Source organism: Phyllobates terribilis, unplaced genomic scaffold (assembly GCF_046119375.1).
Source record: "Phyllobates terribilis strain yellow unplaced genomic scaffold, ASM4611937v1 Scaffold_5__5_contigs__length_657084704, whole genome shotgun sequence".
Taxonomy (NCBI): domain Eukaryota; kingdom Metazoa; phylum Chordata; class Amphibia; order Anura; family Dendrobatidae; genus Phyllobates; species Phyllobates terribilis.
The window spans coordinates 261,631,607-261,650,678 of NW_027362765.1; the positions used below are offsets into that span (position 1 = coordinate 261,631,607).

Here is a 19,072-nt window from a genome sequence, read left to right on the forward strand (position 1 = left end):
CTGCTAAGGACAGGCAACAAGCAGAAGAGACTTGTTTAGGCTAAAGAACACAAGGAATGGACATTAGACCAGTGGAAATCTGTGCTTTGGTCTGATGAGTCCAAATTTGAGATCTTTGGTTCCAACCACCGTGTCTTTGTGCGACGCAGAAAAGGTGAACGGATGGACTCTACATGCCTGGTTCCCACCGTGAAGCATGGAGGAGGAGGTGTGATGGTGTGGGGGTGCTTTGCTGGTGACACTGTTGGGCATTTATTCAAAATTGAAGGCATACTGAACCAGCATGGCTTCCACAGCATCTTGCAGCGGCATGCTATTCCATCCGGTTTGCGTTTAGTTGGACCCTCATTTACAGTATTTTTCAACAGGACAATGACCCCAAACACACCTCCAGGCTGTGTAAGGGCTATTTGACCAAGAAGGAGAGTGATGGGGTGCTACGCCAGATGACCTGGCCTCCACAGTCACCAGACCTGAACCCAATCGAGATGGTTTGGGGTGAGCTGGACCGCAGAGTGAAGGCAAAAGGGCCAACAAGTGCTAAGCATCTCTGGGAACTCCTTCAAGATTGTTGGAAGACCATTTCCGGTGACTACCTCTTGAAGCTCATCAAGAGAATGCCAAGAGTGTGCAAAGCAGTCATCAAAGCAAAAGGTGGCTACTTTGAAGAACCTAGAATATAAGACATATTTTCAGTTGTTTCACACTTTTTTGTTAAGTATATAATTCCACATGTGTTAATTCATAGTTTTGATGCCTTCAGTGTGAATGTACAATTTTCATAGTCATGAAAATACAGAAAAATCTTTAAATGAGAAGGTGTGTCCAAACTTTTGGTCTGTACTGTATATATATATATATATATATATATATATATATATATATATATATATATATATATATATATATATATATATATATATATATATATATATATATATATATATAAAAAGAGGACAACACATACTAGTATCTGGTAGGTTGAGTTCTGTGGGGCAGCCATAAAAACTGAAGTTACTGTGTCTCAATTTTTCTTATATGCTGCACATTTTTATTTTTCTTGTTTCCATTGCTGAATCATGTCATCACAAACTCTTTATTTGGCAGATGATATTGAACAGGAGAAAAACGAACAAAAGGATATTGATCATCACATGAAAAACTTGAAAAATGACATGCTGCGCCTGAACATGCTGCTCAGCAAGAAGTCAAGCTTTAAGGAACATCTCCTGCAGCATAACCACCTGATGGAGAGCGAGTTCATGCGATCTCTTCGGGTAAGACTATGTTCACACACGTTGTGTTTTGCTGAAGATTTTTATGCAAATTTTCAGCTGTGTTTTGCAGTACCAGCAAAGTCCATGAGAAACCAGAATTCTCTGTTCACACATATTGTTGTTTTTTTGCTGCGTATTTTGTGACTTGGTTGTGTTTTTAGAAAATAGGGCATGTCACTTCATTCAGCGTTTTTGCAGCAGAAAACACACCGCGTTTTTACTGCCTTTTTGCAGCGTTTTTTTCACCCACAGGAAGTAATAGGTGGTCAAAAAAACTCAGCAAAAAACACACCAAAACCTGTGTTTTTAATGCAGCTGATTTCCTGCCAGAGAAAAGTTAGCGACGTGTGTGAACATAGCCTAAGTGCCAGTAGACATATTCTTCTAGGTTAGGACCCGCAAGAGAGGCCTAAACTCTTCACTTCCGATTTTTTTAGGAGGCCGAAAAGGAGTCAATAGAAATGCAGGAGAATCTGGATAACGTGCAGGAGGAGAAAGAAAGACTTTTACATAGCCTGGTGGAAACTGAGTGAGTGTGAATGGTGGTAATAAACCCCAGTAGTATTATATACATTATCATCTTTAAAAGTTTTTTTTTAACTTTTCACAGTATTTATTAGTCCCCTTAGGGGACTATAACCTGCGGTCGTCTGTTTGATTGTGCTATATACAGTAATATCATAGTATTAGTACATATAGTAAAAATCACAGTCTCCACCGGCTGGGTTTCAAGGCAGTTTGGAATGACCGGCATAGAGGTCTTCAACGGACCCTTGACTGTCATAACAACCCATTAGTGCCACAAGATCATGTCACGGGCGCCGGAGAAGCATAGAATACTGCCCCCCCCCTGCCGGAGCACTGTTAGTGCCGCTATCAGAAATTGACAGCGGTATTTAACAGTCACAGGTGGAGCTCCACTTCCTACGCGGTTGTTAGAGGCAGATCCTGACTGTAACACACAGCCACTACCTGCTGGGTATGGGGCGAGCTTACCCTGTAACACCGCCCCATACACCCGCTACCACCTTGCGGCAGACATCGGTAAGGGGTAAAATGCAAGAAGTACAGTTGTGCCTGAGCAAATTAAAGGAGTTTTCTCATTTTCAGCCGAATGGACCCTAAACCCTATTAGGCATGTAAGATAATAAAGCCACATGGTACTCGCCCTCCCCACTCCAGCACCGGCTTTCTTCCACTGCTCCGGTTTCTGTGTTTTGGCTGCAGTTGTCACATCACATCGACATTGTGAATAACTGCTGCTCAGCGGCTCAGCCAAAACACAGAGACCAGGGGAGTGGCGGAGAGCCAACGCTGGGGTGGGGGGGTACCGTCTATATCACAATATCTTGTTTTTAGACTTCTTTATATATATAGCACATATATATACATACACACATTATCACAGCATTCACATGCCTTAAAGGTAAACTGGACATGTTCATTGTCTTCTATAGGAGAATTTTCTAGACATGCTCTATGCCCTGTGCAAAGGTCATTGTACAAGGAAGGGGAGGAGGTGATCTGTGCCCACCACCTATCATGAATGGTTGGATGCTATGTTATCTGTATATCCTACCTGTAGTGAGAGGATCTACACAAAACCAGAAGTATTAGACTTTTATTAAAATGAAAAATAACAAACTGCTGCAAAAATTACAAAAAATATTTACCGTATTTTTCGGACTATAAGACGCCCTTTTTTCCTCCAAAATTTTGGAGGAAAGTGGGGGATGCGTCTTATAGTCCGATATACATAAATACTGTGGCTGTGGGTGGTGGGGGATATGGGGGGAAGCGGAGTAGCGGTGCACAGGAGGCAGCAGCCGCCTGCTGCAGCCTACACTGTGCCCGCTACTAAAGAAAATGAATATTCACTACTCCCCACGCCCATGGGTGTGGTGAATATTCATGGACTTTAATAGCAGGCACGCTGATCGCCAAGCGCAGCAGGAACCGCGCTGCGGCTACTGTATTCATGCTATTACAGAGAATGAATGGTCACTGCTCCCCACGCACACAGTCCCGGCGTGGGGAGCATTGACTATTCCGGCACAGAGCTGGACACAACGCTGGAGGAGAGAGGAGGTGAGTATGATTGTTTATTTATTTTTTTTCTGTGTAGTGCGATGGGGATTAGGGGTTGCCAAGCATACCAGGATGAGGGGGGCCATACATACCAGGAAGAGGGATGAGGGGGGCCATACATACAAGGATGAGGGGGGCATACATAGAGGGATGAGGCATGAGGGGGGCCATATATACAGGCATGAAGGGTGCCATACTTACCAGGAAGAGGAATCAAGGTGCCATACATACCATGAAGAGGGATGAAGGTGCCATACATACCATGAAGAGGGATGAAGGTGCCATACATACCAGGATGGTTGTGAGGGGGGGGCATACGTACCAGGATGAAGGGTGCCAAACATACGAGGAAGAGGGATGAGGGGGGTCATGCATACCAGGATGGGGGATTGGGGTGCCATGCATATCAGGATGGGGATGAGGGCCACGTATAACAGGAAGGAGGGGGCCATATATACCAGAATGGGGGATATTAACAGAATTGGGGACCTTACCCCTATAACAGTGTCAGCAGCAGACCCCCTCCCCCTTACCAGGGCATCATGACTACATTTTTTGCTTACATTTTTTTTCCTATTTTCCTCCTCTGAAACCTAGGTGCGTCTTATGGTCCGGTGCGTCTCATAGTCCAAAAAATACAGTACTTAACGTAACCTGATTTAAACAGTAGGTAACTTTCCAATGACTCATTCCACTTAACAGAGCCAATGCAGCAAGAATGGCATGTGGCTAAAATGAATGAGCCTTTATTTAAAAAGTGTAAAAAGATAGACCCGAGAAACTTTCATATTCTGCTGAGCCTGACTTCTGCCATCAGTAAAATGTTTGAAATGACAATATTTTAGGAGATAGCCTGCAAAATCATAAGGGAGAAAACAATGTAATAATGTATTCAGGAAAAAAACAAATCTCATTAAACTAACATGCAAATTTAGACATATGCAATTCTATGGATTTGGCAAAAAGCTTTGATATGGTACTTAAAGGGAATCTGTCAACAGGTTTTTGCTATGTAATCTGAGAGCACCATGATGTAGTAGAAGAGATCCTGATTACAATGATATGCCACTTATTAGGCTGTGTTTTTCCATTTCAATAAAATCAGTGTTTTATCAGCAAGAGATTACCACTCATGCCTCCTGGTCTAACTCCGCCCCACCACTGATTAGCATCTTTCTGTCAATATACAGTGTACACAGAAAGCAGCCAATCAGTGGTTGGTCGGGGTTATACGTGGCTCAACGTTCTTAAATCTGCAGAAGAGAAAACTGTGATTCTATTACAACGGCTGCACCGAGTAAACTAAGTGATACATCACTGGAATCAGGGTATCTTTCCTTACATCATGCTGCTGTCAGATTACACAGCAATACCTGCTGACAGATTTGCTTTAAAGGGAATCTGTCACCAAGAAAATGCAGTCCAATCTGCGGGCATAATGTTATACAGCAGGAGGAGCTGAGTAGATTGATATATAGTTTTTTGACAAAAGATCCAGTATGTTTTAACCATTCAACCCTCTTTCTGGGATTTTATCAAAGGCTGGAGAAAAATGGGTTGTTTCTGCGCTGCCAGTGGATGAATGATGAACAGGAGTCAGACATCCAAGAATGTTATTTATTTGTCTGGGATATTTTCTGGGATTTTTGGTCCAGTGGACAGTGCTATCAGTGATTTGACAGCTATCTCTGTATGCACTCTTATACAAAGATAGCTATGTCTATATAGTGCAAATGATCATGAGTTCAAGTCCCCTAGGGCAGGGTTCCCCAACTCGAGTCCTCAAGGCCCACCAACAGGTCATGTTTTCAGGATTTCCTTAGTATTGCACAGGTGATGGAATTATTGCCTGTGCAGGTGATGCAATCATCACCTGTGTAATACTAAGGAAATCCTGAAAACATGACCTGTTGGTGGGCCTTGAGGACTGGAGTTGGGGAACCCTGCCCTAGGGGGACTAAAACAAAAAAATTGATATATATATATATATCAAAAGAATGCAGCAGCACTCCATAAGGCCAAGATACGTCTTAACAATGAAAATAATGAAAATATTAGCTCTAAACTGTTCTGCTTAGCAACAAGTACTTACAAAAAATGAAGGTTTTTAGCGCATAAATTGGCCAATTCATGTGTGCCCATCAACCACGGCAAGGTAACCTCCCCCTGATGGTTAACTACTCTGCCTAACATGCAACTTTTGGGCTACAAGCCTACAACTAAACGGACAAACATGTCTTCTTCTGGGCTAAAAACACCTACATTTAAAGGGCAAGCAGAGCTGTTTATACAACACCTGCTGGTTAATGGGAGACTTATCTTGGCCATATGGAGTGCTGCTGCATTCTTTTGATATATTTTATAGTTACGGCAGCTGGCACCAGTTCAGACTAGGAGGTGCTGGTCAGGTTTCTCTGGTTTGTATTACTATAAGGGGGTGTAACTGCCTCTTGCCTGATTCTGCACTCCTCCCATTAACCAGCAGGTGTTGTATAAACAGCTCTGCTTGCCCTTTAAATGTAGGTGTTTTTAGCCCAGAAGAAGACATGTTTGTCCGTTTAGTTGTAGGCTTGTAGCCCAAAAGTGGCATGTTAGGCAGAGTAGTTACCCATCAGGAGGAGGTTACCTTGCCATGGTTGATGGGCACACATGAATTGGCCAATTTATGCGCTAAAAACCTTCATTTTTTGTAAGTACTTGTTGCTAAGCAAAACAGTTTAGATCTAATATTTTCATTATTTTCATTGTTAAGACATATCTTGGCCATATGGAGTGCTGCTGCATTCTTTTGATCTATTTTATAGTTATGGCAGCTGACACCAGTTCACACTAGGAGGTGCTGGTCAAGTTTCTCTGGTTTGTGTATGTGTGTATATATATATATATATATATATATATATATATATATATATATATATATATACACACTGTGTACAGAATTATTAGGCAAGTTGTATTTTAGAGGATTATTTTTATTATTGATCAACAACTATGTTCTCAATCAACCGAAAAGACTCATAAATATCCAAGCTTAATATTTTTGGAAGTTGGAGTGGTTTTTTTTTAGATTTGGCTATCTTAGGAGGATATCTGTTTGTGCAGGTAACTATTACTGTGCAGAATTATTAGGCAACTTAATAAAAACCAAATATAATCCCATCTCACTTGTTTATTTTCACCAGGTAAACCAATATCAGTGCACAAAATTTAGAAATAACATGCAAAAACAAAAACCAAAAAATTAGTGATCAATATAGCCACCTTTCTTTATGATGACACTCAACAGCCTTCCATCCATAGATTCTGTCAGTTGCTTGATCTGTTTTCGATCAACATTGCGTGCAGCAGCCACCACAGCCTCCCAGACACTGTTCCGAGAGGTGTACTGTTTTCCCTCCCTGTAGATCTCACATTTTATGATGGACCACAGGTTCTCTATGGGGTTCAGATCAGGTGAACAAGGGGGCCCTGTTATTATTTTTTCTTCTTTTAGACCTTTACTGGCCAGCCATGCTGTGGAGTAGTTGGATGCATGTGATGGAGCATTGTCCTGCATAAAAATCATGTTTTTCTTGAACGATACCGACTTCTTCCTGTACCACTGCTTGAAGAAATTGTCTTCCAGAAACTGGCAGTAGGTCTGGGAGTTGAGCTTCACTCCATCCCCAACCCGAAAAGGTCCCACAAGTTCATCTTTGATGATACCAGCCCATACCAGTACCCCACCTCCACCTTGCTGGTGTCTGAGTCGGAGTGGAGCTCTCTGCCCTTTATTAATCCAGCCTCTGGCCCATCCATCTGGCCCATCAAGAGTCGCGCTCATTTCATCAGTCCATAAAACCTTTGAAAAATCAGTCTTAAGATATTTCTTGACCCATTCTTGACGTTTTATCTTATGTTTCTTGTTCAAAGGTGGTCGTTTTTCAGCCTTCCTTACCTTGGCCATGTCCCTGAGTATCGCACACCTTGTGCTTTTTGATACTCCAGTAACGTTGCAGCTCTGAAATATGGCAAAACTGGTGGCGAATGGCATCTTGGCAGCTTCACGCTTGATTTTCCTCAATTCATGGACAGTTATTTTGTGCCTTTTTTGGCCAACACGCTTCTTGCGACCCTGTTGGCTATTTGCCATGAAACGCTTGATTGTTCGGTGATCACGCTTCAAAAGTTTGGAAATTTCAAGACTGCTGCATCCTTCTGCAAGACATCTCACAATTTTAGACTTTTCAGAGACCGTCAAATCTCACTTCTGATCCATTTTGCCAAAGGAAAGGAAGTTGCCTAATAATTAAGCACACCTTATATAGGGTGTTGATGTCATTAGTCAACACCCCTCCTCATTACAGAGATGCACATCACCAGATTTACTTAATTGGTAGTTGGCTCTCAAGCCTTTGCAGCTTGGAGTAGGACAACATGTATAAAAAGAATCGAAGTGATCAAAATACTCATTTGCCTAATAATTCTGCACGCGGTGTATGTGTATATATATATATATATATATATATATATATATATATATCTATATATATACATCCATATATATTTGGACAGAGAGAACATTTTTCTAATTTTGGTTCTAGACATTACCACAATGAATTTTAAACAAAACAATTCAGACGCAGTTGAGGTTCAGACTTTCAGCTTTCATTTGAGGGTATCCACATTAAAACTGGATGAAGGGTTTAGGAGTTTCAGCTCCTTAACATGTGCCACCCTGTTTTTAAAGGGACCAAAAGTAATTGGACAGATTAAATAATTGTAAATAAAATGTTCATTTCTAGTACTTGGTTGAAAAACCCTTTGTTGGCAATGACTGCCTGAAGTCTTGAACTCATGGACATCACCAGACGCTGTGTTTCCTCCTTTTTGATGCTCTGCCAGGCCTTCACTGCGGTGGTTTTCAGTTGCTGTTTGTTTGTGGGCCTTTCTGTCTGAAGTTTAGTCTTTAACAAGTGAAATGCATGCTCAATTGGGTTGAGATCAGGTGACTGACTTGGCCATTCAAGAATATTCCACTTCTTTGCTTTAATAAACTCCTGGGTTGCTTTGGCTTTGTTTTGGGTCATTGTCCATCTGTAGTATGAAACGACGACCAATCAGTTTGGCTGCATTTGGCTGGATCTGAGCACACAGTATGGCTATGAATACATCAGAATTCATTCGACTTCTGTCCAGTGTCACATCATCAATAAACACTAGTGACCCAGTGCCACTGGCAGCCATGCATGCCCAAGCCGTCACACTGCCTCCGCCGTGTTTTACCGATGATGTGGTATGCTTTGGATCATGAGCTGTACCACGCCTTTGCCATACTTTTCTCTTTCCATCATTCTGGTAGAGGTTGATCTTGGTTTCATCTGTCCAAAGAATGTTCTTCCAGAACTGTGCTGGCTTTTTTAGATGTTTTTTTAGCAAAGTCCAGTCTAGCCTTTTTATTCTTGATGCTTATGAGTGGCTTGCATCATGCAGTGAGCCCTCTGTAGTTACTTTCATGCAGTCTTCTCTTTATGGTAGATTTGGATATTGATACGCCTACTTCCTGGAGAGTGTTGCTCACTTGGTTGGCTGTTGTGAAGGGGTTTCTCTTCACCGTGGAGATTATTCTGCGATCATCCACCACTGTTGTCTTCCGTGGGCGCCCAGGTCTTTTTGCATTGATGAGTTCACCAGTGCTTACTTTCTTTCTCAGGATGTACCAAACTGTAGATTTTGCCTCTCCTAATATTGTAGTAATTTCTCGGATGGGTTTTTTCTGTTTTTGCAGCTTAAGGGTATGTGCCCACGCTGCGGAAATGAAGCAGAAATTTTCTGCTTCATTTCTGCATGTCCTCTCCCGGATAAACGCATGCGGAATTCCGCACGCGTTTATCGTGCGTTTATCGCGCGATTTCCACATGCGGAATTGCCTTGCATTTTTTATTGCATTGCAAAGGCAATTCCGCTTGCGGAAACGCAAAATTAATTGACATGCTGCGGATTTTTCCCCGCATCATAAACGCAGCGGAAAAATCTGCAGCATGGGCATTAAACTTGCGGAATCCCCTTGGGGACCATGGGGGGCGGATTACATAGCGTTTCACAAGCGTTTACACTGCGGAAATTCCGCAGCATATACGCTTGAAAAATGCTACGTGGGCACATACCCTAAGAATGGCTTGTTTCACCTGCATGGAGAGCTCCTTTGACCGCATGTTTACTTCACAGCAAAACCTTCCAAATGCAAGCACCACACCTCAAATCAACTCCAGGACTTTTATCTGCTTAACTGAGAATGACATAACGAAGGGATTGCCCACACCTGTCCATGAAATAGCCTTGGAGTCAATTGTCCAATTACCTTTGGTCCCTTTAAAAACAGGGTGGCACATGTTAAGGAGCTGAAACTCCTAAACCCTTCATCCAATTTTAATGTGGATACCCTCAAATGAAAGATGAAAGTCTGAACTTCAACTGCATCTGAATTGTTTTGTTTAAAATTCATTGTAGTAATGTCTAGAACCAAAATTAGAAAAATGTTGTCTCTATCCAAATATATATGGACCTAACTGTATGTATGTATGTATGTATGTATATATGTGTGTATATATATATATAGGAAAAAACATTCAAATCACACTTCTTTTCACTCATTAAAAAAAAAGATTTAAAGAAATAATCATATTTTGTATCGTCGTGCGTAAAAAATTCATATTAACATATATAATTACTGAAATTATACGTTAAATGCTGAAAAAAAATCGAAACGCCACAATTGACACTTTTCAGGCATCTCACTTTCGCCCCAAAAATACAATAAAAACACAATAAGTGCACTAAAAATAAGCTCTCAAAGTTATATACCACATAAAATGGAAATACTAATAATTTATTTTACAATTTTTTTAATTTATTTTCACTACTAAGATGTCAGTAAATCTGGTGTTTGGTATTGGCGTAACTGTACCATTGACAGGTGATTTTGACCACCCAATGAACGCCGTAAAAACAAACCACCCAAAAAATGGTATGGTAAAATGTATAGTGTCATTCAAAACTACAACTCAATCTTATGGTTATGTCAACAGGACAATAAAAACCTCTATGACTCTCAGAACAAGGGGTGAAAAAAAACACAAAATTCCCTAGTATTTAAGAGGAAAAATAATCAGCACTGTGTTTCCGTTTCCACATGGAATTTTTTTTTTTTTTTGCTGCTGGAGGATGAGATGTAATTGCTGTAGATTTTGCATCTGCAAATCAAGACGCAAACTGTCAGGTGGAGGTCCGGGGGGCTGAGACTGCCACGTTTGCTAAAATTGAAAGAGCAGAAGTTCCTAGAAGACTGAAGACTAATAGTCTTTGACACCGGTCCCTTTATTTTAGCGATTGATGGGGTTGTCAGCACTTGAACCCCCACCATGCCCTATAAAAAGTGAACAGTTTTCAGAAAGTGCAGCTACACTTTGGGAACCAAGCATTTTTTGCTTATCATTGTGTTCTATGCCACCATTTGCAATCTGATATCACTTTTATACACATAGCTCTCTCCACTGATGTCTATTAGAGTGCTAGAAAGAGACAGACTTGATTATACAAAATGGAATATACAATACATTTGTAAGGAGTTGGGAAAAAAGCAAGTAATATGGTAATTTTTCCTCATATGGATTTCTGGTCTTTTAACAGACACCAAATAATGCTTTGGGAAAAGAAAATCCAATTGGCAAAGGAGATGCGTAATGCAGTGGACTCTGAAACTGGCCAAGGAGAGATCAAAGCCATGAAAGCCGAGATCCACCGCATGCAGGTACAGAGGAAGCAAGAAAAACTTGAAAATATATGATCCAGCACAGACCTGGCAAAGTGCGGCCGATGGGCCACATCCGGCCCTTGAGCCGAGACAGCTGTAGGGCTGAAAATAGTGGGTCATGGGCCGCACCATGCGGCCGGTGTCCTAATTTCACTGTTAGGGCTCTTACCTATCAGCGTTAATAAAATCGGTCCGATGTTGTTCCTGAAAAGTCAGACAAGTGTCATGTGGGTAAAATGCGATTTTTCTCACCTAGTATCTGAATGACATGCAAATGCAATCCGTATGCAATGTGATTTTAACATTAGCTTTTACATAGAGTAATTCTGTATGTCATTTAAAGATAATTTTCAAAGTAAATAGTCTTCAAAACATAGATAGAAATATGTGCGTGAGATATAAAATCACTGCTTTGCGTGTGTAGCTTACTGTACATGTATTTCATTAATAAATAAATAGATGAAAAAAATGGCATGGGGTCCCTCGAAATTTTAAAAACCAGGTGAATGAAAACCGATAGCTGGGGGCTGATGTTTCTAGCCTGGGAAAGGGGTAATACACATGGCGCTTCCCAGGCTATTAATATCAGCTCACAGCTGTATACTTAGCCTTTACTGGTTATTAAAATGGTGGACCCCTTCTAAAAGAAATGATGTAGCGTCCCCCCTGTAATTAATAGCCAGCAAAGGCTAGACAGACAGCTGCGGACTGATATTAATAGCCTTGGAATGGGCCATAGGTATTGCCCCCCTCCCAGACTAAAAACATCAGCTCTCAGCCGCCCCAGAAATGGCACGTTCATAAGATGCGCCAAATTTAGTGCTTAGCCTCCGCTCTTCCTACTTGCCCTGGTTCGGTGGCAAGTGGGGTAATAGTATTGGGGTTGATGCCAGCTTTGTATTGGCAGCTGACATCAAGCCCAGGGGTTAGTAATGGAGAGGCGTCTAAAAGACGCCCCCATTACTAACCTCATAGTCAAATTGTAAATAATACACAGCCAGAATAAAGGCCTTTAATATAAATAAAGACACTGACACCTTTATTTGAAATAACACCCCCCCTCTTTTACCCATTTATTATGGAAAAAGAAAAAATAATCACCATAATAGCGTGTGGGGGAATCACACTTTATATTTTGGGGGTCTGTGGGGGATCATGCTGTGTATTGGGGGGGCCTTGTGGACTATCATACCATTTGTCGGGGACTGTCAGATTCATCATACTGTGTGGCGGGGCCATCATGCTATATTTGGGGGCATCATACTGTGTGCGCGGCTATGGGGACATCATACTGTATAGGAGACTATGATGACATCATATTGTGTGTGGGGACTGTGTGGACATCATACTATGTGGGAGCATCATATTGCGTTGGGAGCTGTTGATCAAGGTACAAGGGCTAAATAAAAGGAGCATGTAATTTATAAAAAAAAAAAGCAATAAATTATACAGTATGGTGTTGATTCACTGCTACTAAAAAGCCCTATTGTAACGTGTATTAGCAGTAGCAGCGGGTCAGCATACCTAATTCTGCTCAATATTAAGTGATACAATTAATATTAATATAACATACAGTGGCGACCAAAAGTTTTCCATTTTTTTTTAAAGTGTAATTACTTCTGTCTGGTTGTTGTGATGCCATTTCCCTGGTGATGAATGGAAAGTCCATGAAGTTGTCACCATGCAAGACCTTAATTTTAACCAAAATGCTTTTGAATTAAAGAAAACTGACTGCCAAAAATTTTGCATATACTATTTATTGATCACAACATAGAGAGTAATTCATTGTTTACAATGACATAACTTAGTATTTTGTGGCATAACCTCTTGCTTTCATTACTGCACCACACCAACGGGGCAGCGAAGCCACTAGGGTATTCAAGACATCTTTAGGGATCTTGCTTTATTCCATTTGCAAATGTGCAAACAATTCATCTTTATTGCTATGGGTATGGGCCCTAACTCATCCCAAAGGGGCTCTGTAGGGTTTGAATCAGGTGATTGGCTTGGCCATTGCCACAGGTGAACATTTTTCTTTGCCAACCAATTTTTGACTAAATTGGATGTGTGCTTAGGATCATTGTCTTGCTGGAGTTTCCATCCCCTGCCTACTTTGGTTTTACCATGTGGCAGCATTACATTCTCCAATATATCCGTGTATGTGGTAGCATTCATATTTCCATCAATTCTATGCAGAGGGCCAATGGCAGACACAGAAAAGCAGCCCTAAGGCTGCGTGCACACGATGCGTTTTTCATGCGTTTATGCTGCGGAATTTCCGCAGCAAAAACGCATGAAAAACGGATGGTAATCTGCACCCCATGGTCCCCAATGGCATTCCTCAATGTCAATGCACATGCTGCAGATTTTTCTGCAGCGCTCATAAATCCGCAGCATGTTCATTAATTTTGTGGAAGCGCAGCGGAAGCGCCGCCATTGACTTGCATTGAGACGCATATAATCCGTGTCTGTACATTTGTACAAGTGGATTATATGCGACTTTATGTGCGGATGGTACCCAGTTCTGGAGGAGAGAAGACTCTCCTCCAGACCTGGGTACCATTGTACCTGTGAAAAAAAGAATAAAATAATAAATAAAGTTTATATTCACCTGTCCGGCGGCTTCTCTCGGCATGCCGGCAGCGCTGAAGGACCTTCGGTGACGTCACAGTCATGTGACCGCAGGCCCTTCACCGCTGTGTCTCGCGATATGCCGGCAGCCAGGAACCAGACAGGAACGAGCGCTGCAGCACACGCCGGGGCATCAGAGGGTGAGTATAGCTTATTTTAAGCATTGTTTTACGGTCACACTATATAAATCCATGCCTAGTTGTCAAGCACTTTCCAAGTGATGCTAATCGCCTGGAAAGCGCTTGTCAATCTGCATGCGGAAACGCATGTGAATCCGCATGTATTCTGCAGGAAAAACGCATGCACAATCTGCATGCGTTTTTTCTGCCAGGGAGGTGCAGAAATGCTGCAGAAATTTTCTGCTTCATTTCTGCATCGTGGGCACATAGCCTAAACCGTGACATTGCCACCACCATGTTTCACTATAGGTGTTTGGTACCTTACATCATTACATTTTCCAACTGGGAAATGTAAACACTATTTTCTTCCTAATAGATGACAGCCATTTGCTTCCAGTTTAACTAAAATCACCAGGGAAATGGCATCACAACAACCAGACAGAAGTAATCACACTTTTAAAAAAATGTGAAACTTTCATTCCTCATTCATTCTCCATCCCGCTAAGCTTCGCTCACATCTCACAAAAGCTGGCAATGCTGGAGTAAAAATGTTTTAAAAATGTAGCGAGTTTTGTCATCTATGAGTTTTGTGCCGGATCTCTGTGATCTTAGACTATATATTGATGATTCGCAGCAATGTCCAGTAAGAATAGGAGGCTGTAAGATGAACTATAGACAGCAACAGAAGGCCAATTACTGTGATTCATGGTAACGCTACTAAACGTATACTTGGCCTGTAGATCCGATATGCACAGCTGATGAAACAGCAAGAGAAAATGATCTGTGATATGGAAGCAGTGGTTTCCAGAAGAGAAACTATCATGATGCGGGGGAAAACTCAGACGGAGAAGGACAAGAAGCATCTGACTGCAAATGATTTTCATGGGAAACTACATGAGCTAAGGAAAAAAATCAAAGAAATTCTGATGGTAAGAAAATACTGCTAGTGTTAAAGCCCCACCATTCATTCTACAATGGAAAAGTTCCAAGTGCTTTGAAATTGCAAAAAACGTGCAATTCCACAATTGTTTTCGTTTTTTTTTATTTACTATGTTCACTATATGGTAAAACTGACCGACCATTATGATTCCCCAGATCAGTATGAGTGCGCAGATACCAAACGTATATTTTTTAAGTGGTTAAAAAAAAATCGGAAATTTGTAAAAAAAAAAAAAATAAATAAATAAATCTAGCTTTTGTTGCCATTTTCCGAGACCTGTAATGTTTTTATTTTTCGGGATCTGGGGCTAAATCTGCCATCTCGTGGGGGAAAGATGCAGGCTAAGCGTGAGTCCGTATCAAAGGCAGGGCCACTACATATCAATGTCATATGTCATGAAGTTAAAGGCCGATGCATTAAAAGCTTGAAAAGTGCAAATTTTCACACATTTTTTGAAATATGTCCGTTTTTTGTTTAATAAATGCAAAGCATATCGACCTAAATTTACTATTTAACGTAAAGTATAATGTATCCTGAAAGAAAAATAAAATCTCAGAACCACTTGGGTACATAAAGACTTTCTAAAGTTGATGCTCCGTAAAGTGACACGGCAGATTAGAACTTTCCAGCTCAGATTTTATTCTCTTCAGTTCTGATGATTTTACAACAATATATAAAAAGTACACATGATGTTATGTATGGACACTGCACATGTTACTCTTTTATTTTAATAATGTGCAGGGCATTGGTACCCATGGTTATGACTAGTGATGAGTGAGCGTGCTTGTTTAACCCTTTCTCCGAGCACGCTCGGGTGCTTGCCGAGTATCTTCGGCGTGCTCGTATATTATGGTCCAGTCCCTGCTTCTGCATGATTTACAGCTGTTAATTTATGAAATAAAAATTAAAGCAAATGATTACTCTGTAATACAAGTGCTAGAAAATGTTTATTATAAAGTGAAAATTATGTACAATCTGATGTTACTCACTTTAGTCACCTGAAGTGGAACATAGGGACAAGTTGAAGTAAAATATCGGCCTTTATATTATATAGAGTACAGATGAATGTAACAGCACCATCTCTGACCTTGAAGACACTCAGAAGACAATCACTGCAGCCATTTCAGAAAAGCAGCACCATATCTCCAGCCTGAGATTAGACGCCTGCTCCATGGAAAATGACATTGAGCAGCGGCAAGAAAAGAAGCGTCAGGTAATATTACATTTGTTCTTTAAAGGGGTTTTCCGGTGAAGGAATGTTATCTCCTATCCCCAGGATACGTGAAAACTTGATGATTGGTGGGCGTCCAATTGTTGGGACCTCATGGATGAACTTTTGGGGCAGGACTACATGGTGACTTTGGCCACTACAGCTATTGCGCGATTGAAGTTTGCTCAGTGCCGCTGCTACATCACAGCACTATACAAGTGAATGGGATCACATTGTGACACCTACACTATCATGACCGCGTCAAAGCAAATGGCAAGAAATCAGACTTTTTGCACCTTGCTTGACGTGGCCATGTAGATGTTGCAATGCGACCTTATCCATTTGTATAGTGCTGTGCTATAGCAGTGGCAATGAGTGAACTTTGGTCGCCCAATGGCTGTCACAGCCAAAGTCTGTGTGTAACCCTAACCTGATCCCTGTTAGAATGGAGCGACAGTGCGACCTGTGGTCCATTCAGTCCCTATTGGGCTGCTGGCCACTGTAGTTGACATTTTCCATCTGTTCCATATAGACTGAATGAAGCGGCGGTCGGGTGTCCAACCAGCTACTCCATTTTGTAACGGGGGTAAAAATTCCATGATTTGCCTATCTGTGTGGGACACCCACCAGTCAGCAAGTTGTTTTTATTGGACAACCCCTTTAATTCTTCTTTCACTAAAGGCTCGCTCACACGGCCGTAGATTCTCTCTTGCGAGGCAATCGGGTCGATTGTGCTAATGACACTCGGCTCAAACTCTGTCAGTGTCATCTTAGTGTGCTTCACATCTCTCACATGAGAGAATCGGAGCACAGGTGTGAAGAAGACAGAGAACCTAATTTCTCCATTGTCTCTGTCCGCGGATGTCGGACTGCACTCGGATGACATCTGAGTGCTGTCCGATGTTTCACACGCACCCATAGACTTGTATGGATGCACATGGTCTGATTATCGGATGCACTTGCAGAACCGCAACAGCATGAGAAAAAAAATTGCAGCTCTGCACTGCCCCATAGTATAACATTAGGCTGAGTGCTATCCTCTAACACATCGTATAGCACTCGGCCTTCTTATACGCTCGTGTGGGCAAGCCCTAACCCTGAAATTTTCTCTGGCTTCCATCAAATTAGAACCTGACACAGATTGTGGCCCTTCAGACTCGTGTGAAGCATTTGCAAGCTGTGAAGGACGGCAAATACGTTCCTGTTTTCAGCAGCCCACAAACATTGGAAGCAGAGCAGCAAAAACAAGAGAGCCGCGTTCACACAGTCAGCACGATCATTCACCAGGTGCAGCAGGAGTACCCACAGTATCAGAGTGTTCTGCACCACATAAGTCTTGCACTGGACGCAAGGCTCGGGGCACAGGGAAGTGCTACAGAGAGAGCACCATGAATTAGAGCTCCTTCCATTATCTTACAAAGTCCGTGGTTTAATTTAAGTAACCAGAATGTATTGGTAAATAAAGTATATGATGTCACTGTGCTTCAGATATCTTCATCTTATCTGATAATGTCATAAATACACCATCTTCAAATAACTTTTTTTTTAAAAGTAAGTTGTGTTTTCCACAGCCATGAGGTGTCTCCTTGTATCTACTGCCTGTTGTCAAGTGTAATCTGTTTAGAGCAGGGGAGCACAAACTGCTTTCTGGGCACAAAATACATCATGTAATGCCCTTCTGTTCAGCTCCCAACCTCCTGGTCATAGATCTGCTGGTTTGTGTTTAGTAGCTGCTGACATGTACAGGTGCATCTCACTAAATTAGAATATCATCAAAAAGTTCATTTGTTTCAGTTCTTCAATACAAAAATTTAAATTCATATATTATATAGAGTTATTACAAACAGAGTGATCTATTTCAAGTGTTTATTTCTGTTAATGTTGATGATTATGGCTTACAGCCAATGAAAACATAAAGGCCATTATCTCAGTAAATTAGAATACTTTATAACAACAGCTTGAAAAATGTTTTTAAAATCCGAAATGTTATCCTACTGAAATGTATGTTCAGTAAATGCACTCAATACTTGGTCGGGGCTCCTTTTGCATCAATTACTGCATCAATGCGGTGTGGCATGGAGGCGATCAGCCTGTGGCACCGCTGAGGTGTTATGGAAGCCCAGGTTGGTTTGATAGCAGCCTTCAGCTCGTCTGCATTGTTGGGTCTGGTGTCTCTCATCTTCCCCTTGACAATACCCCATAGATTCTCTATGGGGTTAAGGTCAGGCGAGTTTGCTGGCCAATCAAGCTCAGTGATACTGTTGTTTTTAAACCAGATATTGGTACTTTTGGCAGTGTGGACAGGTGCCAAGTTCTGCTGGAGAATGAAATTTCCATCTCCAAAAAGCTTGTCAGCAGAGGGAAGCATGAAGTGCTCTAAAATGTCCTGGTAGACGGCTGAACTGACTTTGGTCTTAATAAAACACAGTGGACCTACACAAGCAGATGACATGGCTCCCCAAACCCTCACTGATTGTGGAAACTTCACACTAGACCTCAAGCAGCTTGGATTGTGTGCCTCTCCACTCTTCTTCCAGACTCTGGGACCTTGTGGAGTGTGTCAATGACTGCCTTCTGGACATCTGTCAAGTCAGCAGTCTTCCCCATGATTGTGGAGCCTACTGAAACAGACTAAGGGACCTTTTTAAATGCTTAGGAAGCCTTTGTGTAGTATCGGCGTCTCTGCCCCCTGACAGACAGATACTCCGTCCCTCTTACCCCCACGCTCTCCGCCCGGCGTCCCCCGGCTCTCCTGCTGCTGCTGCCGGTGCGCGCTGCTTCCCGGGCACTGTGCTTAGGGCACGCGCGCTCCCCCTCTTAAAGGGGCCGCGCTCCGACCTAAGGAGTCCCCGGCCAATGGCCGGAGGACCTCTCATATAAAAGGCACCTCCTCCAAAATGGAGGTGCCCATGCAAGGTTGTAGCTTTGTGTCCTAAACTCTGCTTCAGCCCTCAGGTCCCGCTGCTAGCATGACTACCAGTCTAGTCCGCCAGCCTGACTACCAGTCCAGTCCGC

General features: G+C 42.0%; 1 protein-coding gene across 4 annotated transcripts in view; it reads left to right on the forward strand.

The window, feature by feature from the left end:
- The window catches only part of CCDC40 (coiled-coil domain 40 molecular ruler complex subunit), an 87,934-nt gene extending 70,107 nt beyond the window's left edge, over window positions 1–17,827 (forward strand). For 2 of the 4 annotated variants that reach the window (XM_073684104.1, XM_073684106.1), the window contains exons 14-19: window positions 1,108–1,277; window positions 1,715–1,806; window positions 11,034–11,154; window positions 14,648–14,836; window positions 15,902–16,060; window positions 17,186–17,826. In XM_073684104.1, coding sequence (XP_073540205.1) covers window positions 1,108–1,277; window positions 1,715–1,806; window positions 11,034–11,154; window positions 14,648–14,836; window positions 15,902–16,060; window positions 17,186–17,449 — 995 coding nt within the window. In that variant the 3' untranslated portion in view covers window positions 17,450–17,826. Of the gene's footprint in view, window positions 1–1,107; window positions 1,278–1,714; window positions 1,807–11,033; window positions 11,155–14,647; window positions 14,837–15,901; window positions 16,061–17,185 lie in introns of all 4 variants that reach the window. The other 2 variants (XM_073684103.1, XM_073684105.1) reach the window with 2 other exon arrangements.
- The last annotated feature ends 1,245 nt before the right edge of the window (window positions 17,828–19,072 follow it).